Source organism: Malania oleifera, chromosome 9, assembly GCF_029873635.1.
Source record: "Malania oleifera isolate guangnan ecotype guangnan chromosome 9, ASM2987363v1, whole genome shotgun sequence".
Classification (NCBI taxonomy): Eukaryota; Viridiplantae; Streptophyta; class Magnoliopsida; order Santalales; family Ximeniaceae; genus Malania; species Malania oleifera.
This window is the reverse complement of record NC_080425.1, coordinates 75015231-75038725: the sequence shown is the minus strand read 5'-3', so window position 1 is coordinate 75038725 and position 23495 is coordinate 75015231. Positions and strand designations below refer to the sequence as shown.

Sequence of the window (23495 nt, the reverse complement as noted above, 5' to 3'; positions counted from 1 at the left end):
AACAATTTTGGAATTTTTGGAGAGTGGCAAAAGAAAGAACCCAACTAGGCATTCTATTAATGAGATATGTAGTTGTTAAAATGGCATCGCCCCAAAAATATTTTTTCATATTTGTAGTGAACATCAATGCCCGAGCTACTTCAAGAATATGCTTATTTTTGCGTTTGGCAATCCCATCTTGTTAGGGGTATCCACACAGGAACTTTGATGGATAATTCCATTTTCTTGAAGATAATTTCTCAAGATAGTATTCAAATATTTTGTACCATTATCAGTATGCAAGATTTGAATGTGAGTTTGAAATTGTGTTTGAATCATGGAGTGGAAATTGATAAAAATAGAACGGACTTTAATTTTATTTTTCAACACGTAAATCCAACAAATACAAGTGTGATCATCAATAAAAGTAACAAATCATTTCGTGTGAGTGCGATTGAGAGAGCGTGAGGGCCCCCATAAATCACTGTGAATCATAGTAAAAGGTCTGGATGGTTTGTATGTGAATCTTGGAAAGGAATTACGATGGTGTTTTACAAGTTCACAAATCTCACACTGAAAATCAGAAAACGTCTTATTTGAACAAATGGAAGGAAATAAATGTCTTAAGTATTGAAAATTTGGATGACCCATCCTAGAATGCCATAACAAAATCTCACTATTCCTAGAAACAGATGCAGAATCCCAAATAGCAGTTTGACATTGTTCACTCACATTAGCCTCCTCAAAGTAGTAGAGTCCCTCACACTCCTTAGCACTGTCAATCGTCTTCCCCGATGATAGGTCCTAAAAAACACAATGAGAGGAAAGAAATTTAGCAGAACAATTGGAATTCTTAGTTAACCGGCTAATGGAAAGTAAGTTGCTGGATAAATTAGGAACATGAAGAACGGACTCCAGTGTGATGGAGTCAGAGAGTCGGATATTCGCTTTGCCTGCGATAGACGAGAGCGATCCATCTGCAATTTTAACTTTCAAATTTCTAGCACAGGGTGGATGTGATGAGAAAAGATGATAGGCAATGGTCATGTGGTCAGAGGCACCAGAATCAATAATCCAAGGAGTTTTAGATCTAGAAGTTGTACTCAAGGCTTGCAAAAAATTACCTCTTCGGGCTAAAGAACCCGAAGAAACATTTATGGAAGATGAAGTTTTGTAATAACTAAACGAGGTCTGGTCCGCCAACCTAGATAGACCCTACCTCAACATTTTCTCATCAATCCCAATCTCTCTGTCGGAACCAAAACTGTCAAAGTCTCACTCCATTCTTTCTCTTCTTCTTCTTCTTCTTCTTTCTCCTCTCGGCCATGCAACGCAGAGCGACGGTCAGCGTAATTAGGAGGAATCTTGCGTTGGATGTCAATGAGGCGGCGGAGGACCTAGTCAACGCTGTGCTTGTGAATGTAGAAGGCGAAGATGGCCATGACGGAGGCACCAATCAAGGCGTCCATGGCCAGATGCAGCGACGGCGCTGGTGACAAAGAGGAATCCATGGGGACGAGTGCGGTTGGTCTAAGCAACTGCCTATGCGAAATGCTATGTAGAGTGATGGAGGAGTTCTCGGCATCGATGTAGGTCTCATGGACGGCATCCCAGACTTCCTTCACTGACGGCAAGAAAAGATAAGTCCTCCCAATCGACAGCTTCATGGAGTTCACCAGCCACGCCATGACCATGGATTTCTCCGATTTCCATTTCTGAAGGGCAGCGACTTCGGTTGGGGCAAGCCTCCGTGTCTCGCAAGTAAGAAATCCCAACTTTCTCTTGCCATCGATCACAAGTTTGATCGATTGTGCCCATTCTCAGAAATTCTTGTCATTCATCTTCTCCACCGTGAGTTGGAAAGATGAGTTGTCGAGTCCTGTTGAGCCCATGGTGGAGATAGCTTCGTTCTCACCCTCGTGAGATTCAGAGATCATCGAACCTCTACTTTGGCTGGCAGTTTACACCATTGCTAAAATGGAAACAATCTCCTAGAATAATCTCTCTTAATAATATACAATTCTCTACATTAATATCCCCTAAATCACTCCAACATACTCAGGATTTCTACACTAAGCAACAATCATGGGCCTTCAAGTTGGTATTGCTCACCCAAGCAATTTTGTATGGATCAAGAAAACATTCAACTTCCAAACTCAACTTCTTTGCTGTTTCTACCAGGATCAACAACCAAAGAACAAAGAAGCTTATGACAAACACATGAGTCCAAAAGATGCTAGTTCGTCTCCAATCTTCTTTTTCTTCAACCTTGGGGGAAGAGAGTATAGATCACAGTACTAAACAGTTTTTCATGTTGCCATCATCATCTAAGTCATTTGGTACTTGTTCCAGCTTCAATTAGCCGGGTAATGTCCTCATCATCTTCTTTTTCTGCATTAGCCATGACTTGGTTATGACATTGTCAAGCACAATGCCCAAAACCTTGACATTTGAAGCATTTAATTAGCGATTGGAACTTAGAAGATGTCCCAGAAGTCTTTCCAAGGGTAGTAGTCTGAACTCTTTTACGCAATTGGTCAAGCTCGTTTTTCTAGCACAACGCACTAGTACTCTTCTCAAATCAAAGGAACAATGCGACTATAGAGGATCACACTGCATATCCTCCTCAATCTGAATGTATTGCATCCACAACTATAATGAGACAACATGCAGCAAGCTTGGAGGCAATGGCTAGCTTCCTTTCTTGCACAAAGCTATCATCGCATCCTCTCTCCATTCTATATCAGCACAAGTAGCCAAATGATAGAGCCTAACAGTGTACTGTGTCACTATCTTACTTCTTGCTTCAAGTTAAAGAGTTGCAAATGAACATGCTGCTGGTAATTCGAAGATACAAATTATTGCTGCATGGCTTGCTTCATCTCATCTCACATTCTAATCTCACCAAATCTCCTTCTTCTGAAAATCACCTGTTGTTTAAATCCCATCAAATTCAAGCAGTTCCCTTCAACTTTGATTCAGCCAAATACAACTTCGAAGCCTCATTCATGTCATACCATTGATAACACTACTCCAAAGAATACGCCCAATCCCTAAATTCATTTGGAGAACCATCTCCATTCAAATCCAAAACTACTAATTTAATTCCTTCATTGAAATGGTTATTTCAGTGTTCATGAAACTCAAAAGCTTAAGGAGCAACAGCAGCTATAAAACTTTCTGTTTGGTAGGGAAATCAATGGATCTTGACACAGGGCTACAACTTCAGTTGTCAGCCTATTCAAAGAATTAGGAATAGTCTCCAAGCATGGTTTTAAATAACGGCCGTTACGTAACGTAACGGCTGATATGTAACGTAAATCAAGGGTTCCGAAACCGATACGGGCCGATAATGCAGTTCAGAAAAAGTTCACAATTACGGACTGTTACATGCCAACGACTTGCAGAATCTCCTTCCTGCTGCGCAGTGTTCCTTTCCCCCTTTCCCGAGTCCCAAGCACCCATCTACCATTCAATCTACCTAAATCTAACATTCAAAGAGCAAAAAAACTTACTTGAAGTTTTGTTGGCCGAGCCGCCGAAGCTATAAGAAGGCTTCACGCCTTCACTCCTTCGAAGCCTGACCTGATCTACTCATCTTCGCAGCCTTCGTCTAGCCTTCATGAATCCTGATCCTAACTAAGTTCTTCGAAGCTTGAGAGTGGCCGAAGGCAGCTTCATCCGCCAGTCGTCGCACTCGCCACCACCAGCCAGCCCTCTGCTAGTCGTCGCACGGAGCTTGGAGTCATCGATAGCCCTTCGGCAGCCTCCACCAGTCGTCGCACTCGCCGCCACCAGCTAGCCCTCCGTCAGTCGTCGCACGAAGCTTCGAGGCTCCTCTAGTCCTCCGAGTTGCCTCCCCTCTCTCGGTCTCACTCAGAGTCTCAGACTCTCTGACCTCTGCTCATCTCAACGTATGAGATAAGCTTTAAAATTTCAGTAACACTCAACACCCACATGGCCACATCTTAAACTTTTTATTATGTTTTTTTTTTTTTTTAATTATAATTTGTTGTAAATTATGTTTGTTAAATTGAATTAAAAAAAAAAGAGTAATTTAACAGAGTAAAAAATTAATTGAGATAAGCTTTAAAATTTCATATTCATTTAATATGCAAATTGGTTCCAAAACAATTTAAGTATGTCATATTTAGTTTTGATTAACATACTTTTACATACGTATTCTTTCTTTCTTTTTGGTTTCATTGCATATAAAATATATATTATTTTAAAATAAATGACTATGACATGGCATTCCAAAAATATGGAGTGGACAATTTCTCATGTTCTATTTCTATGCTATTTTATATTTGTAAGAGTAAAACAACATTTTGCATAATTATTTCCCCTAACAGGATTTTTTTTCTTGTAAATTATTATATTCATATACAATATCAATTTCATTTATATGGTATTGCATTAACATTTTTTGAAAGCTGACACCGTTAGTAATAGTATTATGGTTACAGACTTCCAAGATACAATATTAGTACAAAAAATACTCTTTTCTAGTCCTATGCCTTGCCCATAGATGCAGCTCTTGTTTTTTTTTTTTTTTTTTTCAAAGATCAGAAATCTCCCACATCTTAAACTTTTTATTATGTTTTTTTTTAAATAATAATTTATTGTAAATTATGTTTGTTAAATTGAATTAAAAAAAAAAGTAATTTAATAGAGTAAAAAATTAGAAAACAATAATAATTATGTAAAATAAAATTTTCTTAATTTATAAATATTTTAATTGTCTTATATTTTTTTAAAGGTAATTAGGAAAATTTAGTTTCATCACATATTTCCTATTTATAAATATTTTTTAAGTTTTAAAACATCATTTTGACCTTAAATTTAAAATTAGGTAAAATAAATCGTTACATTATCTATTTTTTGTTTTTAATTATCAAATAAAGTAAAAATTGATAACTTAACAAAAAAAAAATTTAACCTAATAGTTAATATATTAATAATCCAGATTTTTACTAATTACTAGTTTACTACTGGAATTTGTAGAAAAATTTTATTTTAATCCATAAACTAAGAAAATGCTTAAAAAATTAAATAGTCAATTTGTACTGTATGGATCTCTATTAGTGATGCTGTGATGTATATGAAAGTAGAGCAAGTCTTTTCCACCTTTAAAATTACAATGTTAATTTCTTATAGTTATAAATGAAAATAAAATCAAGTTATAAAAAATAATGAGAATATCTTTTTAAAGATAAAGGAATATATTTTTTTGTAATAAAATATCTAATATTTTATAATTTTGCTTATTTAAATATAAAAATAAATTAAACATTACTTATTATTTTTAATCAAAATATTATATTTTATTTTTACGTAATAAGTATTTAAAATTAGAATGACTATTTAGTACTTATTATTTAATATTTACTAAATTACTAATTATAATATTATTCCTGTCATTTTTTTTAGAAAGGTTGTAACTTTGTATTTTCTTTATGTTTTGTGTAGAGATCATCAAATTAAGTCTATCAATATGTCATGTGATAGAGGAAATGAGAACTTACATAATGAGGATATTGGATGGCATTTTGGTACTGCGGTGGACGGTAATAGACATGTTATTATGTGTAAGTTATGTAGGAAGATAATTAAAGGAGGCATTACACGCTTGAAACAACACTTGGCACATAAAAAAGGTCAAGTAGCTAAATGCTCAAATGTGACCACACAAGTCAGAAAACAAATGATGAAACATCTACACCAGTATGCTGAGAAGAAAATAGATAAACAAAAAAGGCAAGAAGCAGCAGAAGCCCAAATTAGAGGAGATTTGAGAATTTGAGCGATGAAGAAGACTTGGAAGAAGAAAGTATAAGATTTGCTCGACAAGAAAGCATACGATCACAGCAACAATGGGAAGAGAGACAAATATTTCGAGCAAGAACATCTAGAGGGGGTAATATTTATGAAGAGGGAGGTGGCTCTGGTAGTGGTGCTACCAGTGGTTTCAATAGAGCAGAAGCTCGATCTTATAGTGGTCGAGAAGCTGGAGGTAGTGGACGACAATGGATCAATCCTGATGCCCCTGAAACTAGACTAAAGGCAATGGATCCTATTTTAGAAAGAAGCAAGAGTGCGAAACAACCAAAAATCAACACAAAGTTACTGAAAGGTTTAAGAAGTAAATTAGGAAAAGCAATTGAAAAATTCCTAATTTATAATCGGATTCCAGCAAATGTAGCTGACTCTCCATTTATGCAGCCTGTACTTGATATTGCTGCAGAGGTTGGAAAAGGGGGTGAAGGGTCCATCACCCTATGAGATATCTGAAATTTATTTGGAGCAAGAGTATCAAGAAATGAAAAATTATATAGCTTTTTTTGCTGGAATTTGGAAGGAGAGAGGTGTAACCCTTATGTGTGATGGTTGGTCAGGACCAACTAGAAAACACATTATAAACTTTTTAGTTTATTGCGATAGAGGCACCGTGTTTCATAAATCAATTGATACCTCTGATGTACCAAGCAGAACAGCCGAATATTATTTCAGATAATTTTCTAATTTTAATTGTATATGCAAATAGTATTATGAATTTGCATATTTTCAATTAAATAGTAGTAATTATTGAATCTATAATTTCTTTTCAGATTAATGGACGAGGTGGTTGAAGAAATTGGAAAGAAGAATGTTGTCCAGGTAGTAACTGATAATGAAGCTGCAATGAAGGCAGGAGGAAAATTATTAATGCAGAAGAAGCCCAATCTCTATTGGACAGCATGCACAGCTCATTGCATAGACCTTATTCTTGAAGATATTGGTAAGAAAAGTAACGTGAAGAAAGTCTTAGAAGATGCAAGAATAATAAACTCATTTATTTACAACCACACATGGACAGTGAATTTCATGAAGAAATTCACAAATAATAGAGAGTTACTTCGCCCTGTCATCACTCGATTTGCCACAAATTTCATTGCTTTGGAGACTATTGTCAGGCATAAACAAGCACTAAGGAAAATGTTTACATTTGATGCTTGGAAAAACTCAAGGTTTGGGATGGCAAAATCAGACCTAGCATATGATTCAAAGAAAATTATCTTAGGCAAAAAGTTTTGGCAAAAGGCCTCTGATATAATTAAAGTGCAAGAACCCTTAGTGAAAGTTCTTAAATTGGTTGATGGTGATGAAAAACCAACCATGGGCTTCATATACGAGACAATTGATAGGGCGAAGTTGGCCATTCAAAAAGATTACCGGTTTTACAAAGACTATTGGAAAATTATTGACAACCGGTGGAGTTTTCAGTTGCACCAAGATTTGCACGCTGCTGGTAAGTGTAAATCAAATACAATTTCTTATTATTTTAACTTCTAAATTATGCATAGTTCCATTACAAAACTATTGATTAATATGTTTCTAAATTTAATTGTAGGGTATTTTTTGAACCCACAATTTCTTTATAGTGCCCAACCCTCTCCTCAAATTGCTAGAGAAGTTATGGATGGGGTTAAAAAAGTGATAACCAAGTTGGTACCCGAAATAGATACTCAAATTCGGGCTATTAATCAAGTAAGTATTGGTTCCATTAAATTGAATAATAAATTGTTCTAGTATTCTGTAATACTTTCAAGAATAATTATTAATACATCTAATTAATTAATTATATTTCAAAATCATCCTTTTTTAGTTGTTGTTATATCGAGATAGGCAAAAGACTTTTGGAACCCTGTTGGCTCAAAGGGCAGTGAAACAAACAAATCCTGGTAAATATGGCTATATAGCTAAATAATGGAGACTTTATGTTCAAATTTGACTTTTGAAATATACGCTATACTAACATAAACTCTTTTTAATTATTCATGCAGCTGAATGGTGGATTCATTATAACTTGTGTGCTCCTGAGCTCCAAAGAATAGCAATCAGAGTTCTTAGCCAGACCACATCAGCTTCGAACTGTAAGCGTAATTGGAGCACCTTTAGCCTCATCCATACGAAAACAAGAAATAGATTAAAGTACATGACTACAAAAACTTGTTTTCGTACATTACAACATGAGGTTAAAGTTAAGACGTACAATGAGAAGAAGCCAACGAGAAATTGAAGAGGGTTTCAATCCTATCAATTTGGACTACATTTTCAAAGAAGATGATCCTTTAAGTCAATGGTTAGAGGAAAGAGAGACACCACTACTCAACGGTCAAGACAATTCAAATTGGTTAAATGAAGAAGTTGGTGGTACTACAAAAGGAGATGATCAACCACCAATAAACACGCATGATGATTCAAGTTCAAGCCTTGAACGAACACAAAGTGATGACAATCTTGGTTTGAGCCCACCAAGTGACGATGATGGTAATAGTGGTGCTAGAGCAGGGGTTGGGGGGGGTGGCAGTGGTGGTGGTGGAGGCGGCGGTGTAAAATATAATTATGGATATGACACAGGGACATCATTTGCAAGGAATATATCTCCTTCTGATCCTTATGGACTACATGACATACCTGAAAATTATGACTTGGGTATTTCTCCAGGGAACCAATCTTCACAACCCAGGAGAAGGAGTGCTCGTGGTAACCCTAGTGATTCTACTGAAGATTCATATGGTGTGGTTCGTAGTTTTAGCAACTTTGGTTTAGATGGTTCATCATCACAATCATATGGATCTCATCCAGCATACCCACATTATGCATCTCGTGACTCACATTTTTATCCCAGTGGATTAGGAATCTCAGGATCTGGTGAGTCTTCTTCTACACACTACCCAGAGCCAGCCCCTACCCCAACTTATGGACATTATTCAAGAGAATTTTCATCACCAGTACATTTTCAAGAGCAACAACGAAATGACACAAACTTGGGTTTATTCAACTATGTATTTCCACAAGGATGGGGAGATAATTTCCCATCCCAATCTCAAGATACAGATGCAAATTATGAAGACCCTCCACGTCATTCTTTTTGGTGGTGACATGTGTTATGTTATAAATTTGTAATATTGTATTCATGTATTTTCAACTATTTATTGATATTTGATATTAATTATTTTTTAAATTCATGTATGTGTAATGTGTATATTGAGTATTGAGTCTATTGAGTATTGATTCATTTTTAGTAACTTTATGACTTTAATTAATTGATTCTTACATTTCTGCATCTTTTTACTCATTAAAGTAATATAAACTATAAAAAAATATGCTTTTTTTTGTAAACAGCGCACTAAAATTAATATAAAAATCATAATGTCTATTAAAAAGCATTTGCAGGTTGAATGAAAGCCTTCAAAATTCATTAAAAATCATGTATTAATGGATTTCATGCTTATTTTTCAATTTTGGCATGGTTGTGCATGCGTAAAAAAAATTCACGACCGTTACGCCCGCTTCCGGTTATGTAACACCCGCGTCTCCCGCGACCGCGATTTCGAACCATGTCTCCAAGGCATTCTCCACATTCTATACTCAACGGACAATAGCTCCACTTTCGCAAACAACTCAACATAAGTCACCATGCAGCTGTTTATACATATATATATATATATATATATATATATATATATATATATATATAAATACTGCAATTATTTATCGCAAAGGACACTTAACACAATTCACCCACAACTCTCAGTCTATTTATGCAAAACCACCAGCCTTACTCCCAATTTCTCAAGAACTTTCTTCAATTCACCTGTAATATTGAGAAACTTGATTCTTGATGTCTAATGCTCTGAAGTGTTGACAGTATCCTGGCAGACCAACTTCTAGCTTTTCATATCAAAATATCACACTTTCTTGCAAAATATCATGTTCCTACTTTCTAGTAGTTTTCCACACATGAGTTGCTGGTGCGTGTGCCACCAGCAAGTGTTCTCCAGTGCTGAAATTTTGGCACGTGGTGGATCAAGGGGTGGTGAGCCCAGTGGCGGTGGCGATGTGAAAGAATAATGCCAAGAAGTTAGGGATTTTGAAGGGGCGAAAGTTGGGGAATCTTTCTCCGGCATGGGGGTGCACATGGCTTGTTGGCAAGTGATGAAATTTTTTGGGAGAGCCTTTCTGAGGTTTCTATTTTTTATGGATTTGGAAGTGTCACGAGAGGGCATCAGAAGATTGGAGTTGGAAACACAGGCAGCAGCTGCAATTTAAATGAAATTTGCAGATGACGAACAGAGCAGGTGTTTAGCTTGTGGAGTATTTCATATGCCTTCATAAAATTCATGTGATCTATTATAGTGGAAGTAATGATGAAACAATGATGGTAGGAATGAAGTTGGTTCAAAGGGATTCTTGTTCAGGGAAGGTTACAGCAATGGAGACAAAGAAACTGTTACTTGGTTTTGTGGAAGAGTGAACGACGGTGGCAGATTGTGGAATTGAATGGATCCAGCTCTGATGCCAAATAATGCAGAATCGCATCAAGGAAGAAGAACACACTTTCACTTCAATTCAAATTCAGCAGTAACCATTTCTTTCAGGCCTTTCACTCCCTATTTGTAAGGAAGGCTCAAATACAAGAATTTCACTATACCCCTACGCCTAAAAAGAACCTACTACAAGCAAACTAAACATGCATAATAAACTACTAATTAACTAAACACATTTGGATATAGGACCCAACAATCCCTTGACCCTATTCTTTGAAACAAATCCCCAAATTGGGTCAAAATGATCCATCCAAATACCTGGTTAATGTCCTACATCAACTTCTTGAAAAGCCTCTTATTTGAGAGGTCCTCAATAGTTATTAGGGTTACAAGTACTTTTCATACAGCAAAAACTTACTGCAAGTACCTCTATAAGTAATAGATGATATAAGTCCTTAATTATAAGTGGTGTCGAATGGGGGCTTTATGCCCTTGGTGGGACTGCAGTTCATTTTGCAGAGGTTGATAAATATTCGATGACTGTTATAAAAAAAAAAAAAAAAAAGAGCAGTTTACTTTCAAATTTTTGACAATAGATTGGTGAGAAGACATGATGCCTTTGGCTGAAACTCTATTCCAAAGTAGGTAAAACCATAAGACCCCCAAAAGTGTCCTTTTCTTGGGAGGCCATGTGAGAGCAGAGAATACCATGCTGTCATAGTGAGTTAGTGACAAGTCTATTGCAACTGTTGTCACATAGTAAACAATTGTGTTATGCTTCAAGAGAGAATCTTAACCAGCAAGAATTTGATGAAAAGAGGGAAACACTGCACTAATAGATAACTCCTGTGCAAGAATCATGTAGAGCTGGTTAACCATTTGCTTCAATGCTTCTCCATTCCAACTGAATAAGCATGTTTTTCTTGTGGTTTATAAAATACTTGGAAATACTTGGCATTCATCCAGTTGTCTCGGATAAATTGTGGAAGAACTTTCAGGCATGAACAGGTTTCCATAGTTGAGCAAAGGTGCCAAAGAACACAGAAGAACGGGATACCATTTCCTTGGCCATTATGTGGATGGTTTTTTTGTGAGTTCTCAGATAAGTTGTGAAAGAACCTTCAACCTTCAGACATGAGCAGGTTTCCATAGTTGAGCAAAGATGCCAAAGGACAAGCATGGGATACCATTTCTTGGCCCTTCCATGGATAACTTTTGGAGGAAGAGGAAATATGAGAAATTTAAAATAGATTGAAGAGGATAACACAAAACTAGCTGTTTATACCACATTTTTAAATGTTTGGAAGTTATTATTCTTTTGCTAATACATTTTTGAATAATTGGAAGTTACTATTCCTTACTCGTTATTCTTTTGCAAACTTTGTTGCAGCATTTTCCTTAGGATTTGTTTATCCATACAAACCTGGTGTATATGGGAGGCTTTACCACTGAGTGCTTTTCAATGGAAGTTTATTTATTCACAAAAATAAATCAATAAAATAATAAAAATTAACAAAACCCAGAAAGCAGTAAAACATACTTGTCACAGACATATACAAAATATCCATGACAAGAGAACAAGAAAGATGTATGCTGCTTTTTTAATTTATAGCCTTGAAGGAAAGTGAAAAAGATAACATACTATCGTCCACTCACAGGTACAGTCCAGTAAATTAACACTGAAAAAATCAGCAACTTATGAAACGAGATCTAATTCTACAGGAAGAGGATGCTGTTCAGAAAACTTCTAGCATCCAAAGAGGAAAATTGTAAGTTTCATCCAGGCAAACAGAATGAATCCAAAATCTTACACACATAAGAAACTCCACAAATCAAAAAATAAGCACCAAATGAAGGTTAAATGAATAAATAGGTTTTCAAAGAAAACATATACAAGCATATGAATGAAAGAAACAAGGGGAAATATGATAATATGCTGTGGTTGTCTATAATTTTCTTATTCCAGTAGCACAAGTGCATCTCAAGATTGTTAGAAGCAATGCGTATGCATGGGAGAAAAAGAGTATGATGTTCCATCATGCAAAACAAAGAAATTAGAACATGTTAATATTTCACACTGCACTGAAATATATCCAATAAGTTTAAATAGAATCTAAAAGCTAAAAGAATATGAGAAACTCACTTCTCCATGTTCTCAGCGGGTTTAGAAGTTTCAGGAAAAAGAGTGTACTCCACAATACTACTTATTGAACCGTCTGTCTCTGTTCCCATTGAAAGGCCTCCATCAGATATGTCACTTAATCTTTCTTCAGAATCTGCATCTCCAAATCCCAAAAGCTCAATGTCTTCAGTGAAATTCTGACCGGCATCCTTTACAGCAACCTTTGACTGTTCGAGAAAGTCCTTCTGATGTCTAAAATCATCCACTGACTGCTGAGAACCAGCTTCAGACTGCTTATCACTGTACTCTGAGCAATTATCAAGATCAGAAGCAGCTTTCTTAGCAAGTCCTGATCCTTTCCCTCCTGAGATCCTACGCGTGTGTTGAGACGCCCCTAAGGAATGCCTTCTTGGAGAGGACGACCCATGCCTTACTGAGCTGATCCCACGCTTCTCACCACTAACATTTAGCTTAAGGAGCTGCAATCGCTCAATCTCTTCATCTTTTTTAGCAATTGTGTCTTTGAGGGATGCAACCTGGAAGATCAACAAGAAAAAAAATAAAATTAAAAATAAAAATAAATAAATAAAGTTGAACAGGCTTCAAAACATCCTTAAAAAATAAGTATATAACATGAGTGTAGTTGAATATAAATATTTACTAATTTTGTATAAACGTGTCTGCAAAGCTGCAAAGTTACGAGATTATCCTAAACAGAATATCGTAAAAAAGTGAAATATTGTGTGTCGAGTGATATGGAAACCTAGTGAGGCAAAGTAACAAATAGAGGACTCATACAATGCAAGCACGAATTCTACTTTCACATTGAACATGGATCTTAGCGTTCCATGACTTCTAGAAATTACTTACCAAAATAATATACAATTTTCATCAACCTTCATTGAAAATGCATCCTTGTATTCATTACATTGAACTCCAAGGAATGCCTTAAGTGGAAATACTACAAAAAGCATCAAATAATTCTCTAGAAGCAATTTAATCAACCTCTGCGAACCTCACACTGAACACACAGCTCCAATCCTCACTAGCAAATTTTAGTATGAGAAAATGAGAGATCCAGAATCTGTTAAAAAGTTTCTGCCAGGTCATTTGCTGTAAGTGACAGCCAGGTTGAATCTCAATCATGAGAAGGATAGGTAAAACTTACCATGGAGAAAAAATTGGGCAAATATTCCAATGGAAAACTGCGCAGTTACCTATGCCATTTGCTACTAGTCATGTGTTATCAAAGCTTTCTCCACCAAATTGCATAGAGGTGGGTAATTACCCAATTCAGAAAAGGCCTCTCCAATGGTCGAACATCCAAAAGAAAATGAAAAAGAAAAATTGATGGATTACAAGAAAAATAGTTCCTACAAAAAAAATAGTGCAAAAAATACATAATACACTACAAGAACATGATGGCAATGATAAAAGAAGGAAGAATGGCATAAGGACAAAACATGATCTTATTCATCTAATTTCAGAAAAATCAAAGGAAATGCTTTGGACACAAACTAAATCAGAGAGATAATATGCTTAAATTGCCTATGTGGTCATCTACAGGCCCTGAGAGATAATACACGGCTTCCAAATGGTCCTCCACGTGGTAGTTTGTAGCAAACCTCCTGCAGCAACCACAAGCCCCCTCCCCCCGGCCTCAACCAGTGGAACTGCCCCAAAAGACCAAGCATTTTTAGTGTTTTGATTGAATACATGCAAGTGGACCATTTGTATAGGTGGCATGCCCCCTCAGCTTCATGAAATATTGACCTATGATTCTCACACATCAAGCTGCTAGCTTCATGCAATAACTTTTAAAACTTCATTGTTTCATTCTGCTCATTGGTTCTCAGTACCTGTACTAGATCTAAAACTTATATTCATCGCCGTAATAGTTCTAAATCTAGTCCAAATAAAAATTGCATCATAGAACCCCATATTGGCCCCTAAAACAAGTTTAAAAGCCACACAAAGTCAAGAGCTGCTCAATAGTTTCACACTTTTAGGAAGCCCGCAGAAAGATCAAATTTACAAGAAGTGGGAGCGAAATAGTTTTCTTAATCTTAAGGTCACTTATACCTCATTCAAGATTTCATCTTCCGTCTTTAACAAAATACCAGCTGTTTTGGTTTCTGGATCAGATGAGAAAATTTTCATGTGAACATATGTACTTGACATATATTATAAATATAGAGAGAGACCTACCACTGTGATTCTGTGAATAGGTCTTCAATTTACCCAACACTTCAACATGGGACCAAAGCAAGATCTGACCAAAACCCTAAGTGCGTAACCGCCACCAAACCAAACCCTAAACCATGCCCATGCAAACCTGCCACTATAAGAGGATCATCCACAGCCTCAGAGACCAAAAAAACTCCAGGAGTCACCAGAAAACACAGCAGTCACCAGAAATTTCCTGGACGTCGCTGCTGTTTTGGAGTCACAATAACCCCTTAATATTTTTCAAAATCAGCCAAATATAAAGCCACAGAACCTGCCAATCTATAAGTTTGTGAAATTTCGTCATGGAGGAGCCCCGACGCGCCAGCTGAAACCAGTAGCTCCAACCCCACGCATCTGCACATGAGAACTTTTTGAGCACTGTTTTTGCTCTGATTTATTCCAGAATGCCTTAAATACTTCCATACTCCATAAGATCACATTGTTGGTCATGTATTTTGTTCAAAGATCAAATCTTTATTTGTCGTCCACTCATGGCACATCAATGGTTGTCGTTAGTTTCTTAGGGCTTGGCAGGTGCTAGTTTGTTTATGTCTTGTTCATGATCATTTCAATTGTTCATCTTGTTCGTGTTGTTCCAGTTGTTCCAGCCATTGACCATGTTCATTATTGATCTTGTTTGTGAGTTGTTGGGATGGAGTCCATGAATCCAAAAATAGTGAAAAGTAGGTTCCCTTCATCATTTCTGCAAATAACAACTGAGAAGTTGGATCGAAAGAGTTGTGTGCAATTCTAAGACTGTCAAGATCTATTTGACTGGGTTAGATAAATCTAAGCACCTGTTTCTATGTGGGCTAGTGACAGGAAAAGGAAAGAAGCATGAATTCAAGAAAATATGGTGATTGTCTCCCTACCATAGAACTCAATGGGAACCAAGATTGCATGGATGTGCATGCATCTAGATGTATAAAAGTATATATGGGATTATATCAAGCTCTTATATTCAAGTAATGTTACACATGTGTACAATCTATGCCTAGAGTATTTTCAATTACAACATGAGACAGGAGTGTCACAAAGTACTTTACAGAGATAAAGCACATTTATAAGGAACTTAACGTGATGCAACCCACAACCGATGCCCATGACATGGAGAAGAAGAGAGGAGCATATGACAGTTCTTCAAGTCCTAGCGGGTTTGAAACCTAAGGTTAAGGCAATCTAGTCCTAGATCATTAGTAGTGTCGAGTTGCCATCCTTTGTTGATGCTTACTCTCACATCCTTGGTGCTTCCACCAGTACACATTCCTCAGCCCCTGCTCCTCATGTTTCAACCTCAGGCTATGAGAAGACTATTTTCATTATGCAAGGTGATTCTAGTTTACCATGAAGTAGTCACAAAAGTTATCGAGGTGGTTTGAGTGGTCAAGGTGGAAGGGATGGATGTGATAGAGGCCCTCCTCACATCATTGTGGACAATTGAGCATTGATAGAATCTTCATGGGAAACCACCATGTTGCCAATGCAACCACCACAGAGTCCACACTTTCAGGCTTAAGTGGGCAGCAATGTACTATATCTATGACAGAGGAAGAATCTTCGAAGTTCCACTAGCATCAAGCATCTCAACAAACTTGTCTTCCCATTGCACCTCATGCTCCAACACATAACCCTATAGCTTGCATGTTGTCCAGTATTTCTCCCAATAGTCCTTAAAATATAGATTCAGCTGCCATTAATAAAAGCTTAACTCATGTCGTCCTTGCTAATGGGCCCACCACTACCATTAAGGGAATAAGGATAGTAAATCCAGCTTTCTTTGTATATTCCTAAGTCTCCCTTCAATCTTATATCAGTTAGCAGGATTACAAAATCCATGAATTGCTCAATAACACTCTTTCCTCATTCTATTGCACTCACGATTTGAGGACAAAGAAGATGATTGGCAGAGGACATGAGGCAAGTGGACTTTAAACTTTGAATCGCTATATCCTTCTATTGCATGTACTGTTGCTGCTACACCACTCCAAATCCATTGTGCCTCGGTCATCCTTCATTAGACAATTAAAAAAAAAAAAAAACTAGTTCCTAGTTTGAGTTCTGTATCAATTCTTGAAAGTTAGTCTTGCAAAAAGCATCATTGTGTGCCATTTGCTTCCCAAGCCAACAAACAGGCAGTAAGCCCTTTCATGTTAGTCCATTCCCATGTTTGGGGTCCTAGTTGGGTTTCCAATATTTTGTAAATTCTATCATTCAAAGATGACTTGGCCTTATTTAATAAAGTATTGTCCCAATATTGTGTGCCTTTTTTTCCTAAATAAAGACTCAATTTGATTTTCCTGTCCAGATACTTCATAGTTCGTAGTGATACTGCTAAGGACTACTTTAGTGCCCAACTTACTACCTATATGACTAAGTTCCGCAATCATCTTGTGCCCACATTCCACAATAAAATGGAGTTGCAAAGAAGAGAAAGATACATATCCTTGAAGCCACTCATAACCTACTTAATGAAATGAATGTTCCTAAATTGTTTTGGAGTGATGTTCGTACTCAAGACTTGCTCTCTTATTAACAAAATGCCATCCTCTATTCTTAGTTGTAAATATTTCCCATATGTTCTCTTCCAGAATGCTCTTTTACCTCCCCATATGTTCTAGCGTCTGTCCTCGTTTATCCTCGTGCTATAAAATGTATTTTTTTGGGCTATTCATGTACTTAAAAGGGATATCGTTGTTATAGTCTTACTTGCATTGCTTTTTTTCCTTCTTTTTCAATATTACCTTCTTTGAGTCAACACCATACTCTTCTGAGTCCTTGAGCGCTTCTGGCCTCAATGAGTCTCTTCCTCCATCTAACCTTCTTAATTCTAGCTTATGATCTCTACTTATTCATCCACATGCATCTTCATCTAGTTTGAGTCCTTCATGTCACTTAAATTGTCCTAATTTGAAGGTATCTACACAATGGTGGCTAAAGGGAGGAGAGTCTCCGCCAGTTTCTGCTGCTATGCCTTAGGTCTCCTTGTGTGATGATCATATTGCCCAAGATGTTGATCTTCCCATTGCCATCGAAGGTAAATGCACCTGTACAGTGTACACAGCATCCAATCTCTGACTTCATTTGCCATGATTTCTTGTCACCCTTATATTATTGTTTTTTTCAAGTACTCTATCTTATATTGCTCTTTCTAAATCTGTGTTTGAAGCCTCAGCACATTTTAAATGGAGGACTACAATAGTTGAATAGATGTGATACTTGGAATTGGTACCTCTTCCTCCTGATGATAAGTCCATAGTTCGTTGTCACTAGGTGCATACTGTGAAGGCCCGCCTTTTTGCTAAGGGATTTACTTAGGTGTGTGATCTAGTTTATTCAAACACAATCTCCCTGGTTATCAACTTAACTCAATTGATTTGTTCATCCCTTAGCCACCATCTATCACTAGTCTCTGCATAAATTAAATGTGAAGAATGTGTTCCTACTTGGTGATTAGGAGGAGACCTATATGGAGCAACCACTAGGTTTGTTGCTCATGAGCAATCAAGCTAGTTTGTTGACTCAAGAAATTATTGTACGGTCTAAGGCAATCTCTAGAGCATGATTTGGTCAATTCAGTGTTGTAGTTCTTAAGTTTGGCCTTCATCAGCATGCAGTGGATTGCCCTATATTTTATTGTCAGTTTGTCATACTGCATCCTCTAGGATTCTGATTGTTGTGTATATACTGCATCCGGTAGGATTGTGATCATTGTGTATATGGATGATGTTTTGATTACTAGCGATGATGACCAAGGTATCCAGCACCTAGAGCATTTTCTACAAACTAAAATTTCAAATCAAAGACTCCATTCCGAATCTCGTACGGGAAGCGCATTGTCACAGAGGAAGATGTTCTTGAATCTTGACATTTTAGATGAGAGTATGTTGTTGGTATCCAAACATGTCGATACACCCATGAATAATAGCAAGTTATTGCCAAATGTGTGAGATTTGTTAGCTGACCTTGGATGGCACCAAAGACTTACTGGAAAGTTGATCTAACAATCACTCAACCGGATATATCTAACAAGTACAATGAACCAATTTCTTGATTCTCTGAGAACAAGTCACTGGAATGCAGTAATTTACATCTTGAGATACCTCAAAGGTGCATCTACAAGAGGTCTCTTCTTTGAGGATCAGGGTCACACTTATATTCAGGTATATAGAGATGCATATTGGGTTGGGTCACCATCCTACAAAATCCACAACCGGGTATTGTTTTTTAATTGATGGTAAGTTCGTATCATAAATTTGCAATACCATAGGACATAGACTAAGTCCTATTCTCACAAATTATTTATGCATAAAAGGTTGCAGGTAATACCTCACACCTACACCATTCATTAACTCTTTAGCAGCCAACATTATTGCAATTATGTTGACATGAAGGGCACAAGGCAATAAGGACACTGAAGGAAAAAATGCACAGATAATACATTATACTTCAGTAAAAAGAACAATTTTCACAAAAATTTATTAATAGTACATCTCAATAACCTCAAAGAAAAAAATTACTAACAAAAGACATGGCACTTCACAAATATAATTGCAGAGAAACTGAACCCTTGTTTTGCGTTTGGGAGCATGGATTTCGAACCTTGGATTTGGATTTGGGTATTTGAACAAATTTCAATACAATTTAATATTACATTTTATCCAAATCCAATACAACTCCAAATCCAAGGTCTCTCCAAACAGAGGGTTAAAGTTTTCATAAACAAGGAAAAAGACTAGAAATTGGACCTGTTCCATAAGTCTTCTAACATCCCTTCCCTCTTTGTTGCTCCTAGCAGCACCTAACTCAACACCAGAGACCCTCTCAGCAAACTTTAAGGTACTTATAGTTTCCGAATAGGAATCTACATCGGGATTAAGCTGTACAAACATAAGGGTCTTTGCCTGACCACCTGTAAGGGGGGGGGGGGTGGCAAAAAAGATTAAAGTAGATCCACAAAGATTAAAAAAAAAAAGGCACCCAGATCTACATGTTAAAGCCAGAGTCCTAAAGCACACTGAAACAATCAAGAGTCATGTGACCATAATAACAAGCCAGATGCAGGACAAATAGGCAAGTACCCAAAGAGCCCTGAAGAAGTTGAGTCAGTTTGCTATTTCTGTATGGCACATGAGGACTTTTTTGAGCCAAAGCAAAGATTACATCTCCAAGAGCTGACAAAGATTTGTTTATATGTTGTGCTTCCCTCAGCCTGTCCCCAGTAGCTTCAGAACGATCTACTCTTTCACTACCGGCAAGATCTACCAAATGTAGATTGCCGCGCAAAACAGCATCAGTCTCCAAATCCGTGCCACGGACATGCACAGTGAGCACGCTACACATATGATTAAATGAAGCCCACAATCAAAACAAAACAGATTGAAATAAAGAAGAATAAATATAGAAATACATATACAATCAGAAATTCCACCTGTGGGATCGGCTACTTCTCTCATTTAGGGCAGTAGCACCAACAGCTCTATTCATTAGCCCAATACTCATCAATTCGAGAACATCTCCAGTTGATTTAACAGGGTGCATGCTGGCATCTGGGACAGCTAAACCATTTGGTTGAGTAGTGTTCCAAATCTCAAGTGTGTGCAAGTCAAAGGAAACAAAATTGGAAGGAGGCCCATTCATCATAGCGACAAAATGCAATAGCAGCAAAAAAAGAGGCAACTGTCAGAAATGTCCATTCATAATATTTTCCTTTTTTACTCTGTGTATGTGTGTGGGGGGTGTTAATTAAAAGCACCATCTTATCAAGCAATAAAATCAGTATACCTCAGGCAAATTAAATTTAATAAATAAAAGCTAAAAGAACAGTGGAAGGATATCTTTTTTGATAACCGCCATTTGAGAGTAAATCACGAACTTGTTCATTGTATATCTCAACCATTTGGACTCCAACTTCATACATAATGGAATTCTTCCTACTTTGGGAGATGTTGAAAAGGTCATTTAAAGCTCGGTAGTTGACCCCCCAATCCTCTTTGGATGATATATCAGGTCCACTCTGGAAAAAATGTATTAAGGTGCACAATATAAAAAGTTTGGAACCACCAACATCTCTGTAGTACATATATATATATATAGAAAAACACATACCATTGTGTAGGTTTTTCCTGAGCCAGTTTGACCGTAGGCGAAGATACAGACATTGTATCCATCAAGAACTGACCGAATCAAAGGTTGAGTGTCCAAAAATACCTCCTCTGTCAACATAAGATATAAGCAAATACAAGTACAAAATCACAAATAAATTCTGAATGGACATGTAGTATCAAGTAAAATGCAAACATGAAAGAAGTCAAAGAACAAATAAACAAGTTGTGTCAAACATTACATATTTGAATAAAAACAAACATGAAAGAACAAATAAAACCTTGAGTGGCCACTGGACCAAAGACCTTGTTGAACTTGAATAGCCTGTGGCTATCTTTTCCTTGTTTCAAAGGATTCACAACCACCAACTCCCCATTATCACCAACATATTCTAGGGTAGTATGCTTTCTACTTTGTCCAGGAAGGAATGGTCTTATCCGGCAATATACTCTAATATTTCCTGCCAAAATATAACAAGAAATGACAAGTAAAGTAACAGCTAAACCCAAGGAACAACATGTACTATACTTTGCACCAATGTTTTAAAAGACAAAGGCATGAGGTAAGGCGCTTTAACCCTCAACAAGTGAGGCGTAAGCCTTAAGGCATTGGGGCATAAGCCTTTCTGAAATTTTTATTTTTAGATAAAAATATGTAAATAAATTACACATATTTTAAAAATAAAATAAAATAAAATGAATAAAAACACAAATAAAATGTAAAAAAAATGACAACAACAGCAACAAATATAAATTGCAAACTACTTGTGGGCATCCAAAAATTGCTAACTTGAATTCATTACGTAAATCATGGCAATAGATAGTTATAACATCACAAAGTTAAAATTATTTTCAAGATTTAAGATAGATTATTTTGGAAAGGTTGAGGTTCAAGAGTTTACAAAATCAACTCATATTATGACATTCCTTTTGTATAAACATGGAGTTAAAATTTTCTAGCCAAATGTAACTTGAGAACCACACACCCAAAATGCATAAGCCTCAACTAGGAAGGCACAAAAGGCATGCTTTTGAACAAATGTGTAGCCTCAGTGTGCAATGTGTTAGCCATTTTCAGATTTGGCATTTTAGATTGAGCCTTAAGGTGTTCTAGGCATGCATTGCCTTGAGGAGAGCATTGATTTAGCCTTTTAAAACATTGCTTCGCACTATACCTTTCAAATCCTGAACCTCATTGTACAACCTCCTATTTTCAGCAAGAATCATGTGGTAATTTTCAGCCGCATCCGCTATGCCTTTAACCTTTAACCCTGTCAATAATAAAAAATTTACATCAGGTAAAAATGCCAAATCGTAAAACACGTCAGTTCAACATGACAAACAAGACTAATGGTAGACAGTCAATCATACCCAAGTGATTAAGTTCCTCCAAGTAACTTCCTTGTGTCTTCAAGACATCTTGCTTTATGGAATCAGAAGCAACCCTTAATTCCTAACATTATAACAAATGAATTTGACATAAATAGAACATCAAAGCTCCCCAAATTTGAAAAATATGTTAGCAATTTGCAGACCTTTAGAACTCCAAACTGAAAATCTATTAAGTTCTGGTAGCTGAGGACTTTCTTTTTCAATCTCTCAGATAAAGCTTCAGAAAATGCCTTGACTTCCCTAACCTCCTTTCTTGATTCAGACAAAAGGAACTCAAGTTCCTTTAACTTATTCCTTAACTCAAACTCACTCTCCTTAGCTTGTGCTTCTAATAGCAAGCAATGCTCTTCATGGGCCACTTTGGTGGTTTCAAGCTCCTGCTTCAGTGCAGAAACCTCAGCAACAGTATTTTCCTTCTCTTTCTTTAATCTAACCATACCCAGCTCTTCAAGTTTCTTTTTCTCCTCTATTTTGGTCTTCTCAATCTTCAACAAGCAGAAAACACATATAACAGCTATATTCAAAAAATGCATAATAAGCAAAACGATATAGTCATTTTCTCCTAAAGTAGCAAATAAAACTACAGTGTCTCTTGACAAATAGTCAAATACAAGTCAATAATCACACATAGGAAAAATAAAAGAACGCAAGCCAAGACTCCAACAGCTCTTGCATCATGAAGTAATAATACAAGGCTGTTTGTACTAATAAATATACAGGTTCTGAACACATAAAACATTATTGAGTATGTTCATTTTCATAAATAAGTAGATTTTGAGTACAGTCAAAAGTTGGCCAGTGGTTTCCAAAAACAAGTGTAAACAAGAAAGATGTGATCAAACAATGATTTTGTCCTAACTATAATAGCCATTAATAAAATGTCCAGATATAATACATAGACCCCCAGCAACCATATAAAAACATGTATATATATACAATATAATATAAGTCTCAAGCTAGCTCATAAAATTAAACAGCTCTTTAAAAAATGTTTACCCATCAGACAATGTCATTGAGTTAAACCTGCCACCTTTAAAATCATTTCTAAACTTTAAAGTGTGCTTGTAAGGTATAATTTCCAAAAATATTACAATAGATTCTTCAATTTATCAACTTTTTTTCATAAGCTCTTCTATTAATCATCATAGATAGTCGTGCTAATCCATATAAATATTGAGCTGAGAGGAATTTGCAGTCTTTTGAAATATGTATGAACAGTATGATGTACTCCAAAATACTGAAGAAGAAAGACTAGGCATGCTATAGCAAACATGAAAAGAGAGTTTGACATGAATATTTCCATTAAGAAACCAGCATGACTAGGCATTAGTTCAACAGGATTAGTCATAATAACTG

The 23495-nt window shown here is 36.5% G+C and overlaps 2 protein-coding genes across 3 annotated transcripts in view; one reads left to right on the top strand and one right to left on the bottom strand.

Annotated features, from left to right (window-relative positions):
- LOC131164827 (kinesin-like protein KIN-14J) overlaps positions 1–23495 on the bottom strand; it is a 34237-nt gene that overhangs the window by 6788 nt on the left and 3954 nt on the right. For both annotated transcript variants that reach the window (XM_058122318.1, XM_058122319.1), the window contains exons 8-17: positions 22283–22624; positions 22119–22200; positions 21923–22018; positions 21029–21208; positions 20752–20858; positions 20481–20659; positions 20075–20239; positions 19725–19978; positions 19392–19555; positions 12439–12953 (exon numbers count right to left, since the gene is read on the bottom strand). In XM_058122318.1, the coding sequence (XP_057978301.1) occupies positions 12439–12953; positions 19392–19555; positions 19725–19978; positions 20075–20239; positions 20481–20659; positions 20752–20858; positions 21029–21208; positions 21923–22018; positions 22119–22200; positions 22283–22624 (2084 nt within the window). The remainder of the gene's footprint in view (positions 1–12438; positions 12954–19391; positions 19556–19724; positions 19979–20074; positions 20240–20480; positions 20660–20751; positions 20859–21028; positions 21209–21922; positions 22019–22118; positions 22201–22282; positions 22625–23495) is intronic.
- LOC131163506 (uncharacterized) overlaps positions 1–23495 on the top strand; it is a 40340-nt gene that overhangs the window by 12979 nt on the left and 3866 nt on the right. The gene's annotated exons all lie outside the window — the stretch shown is intronic.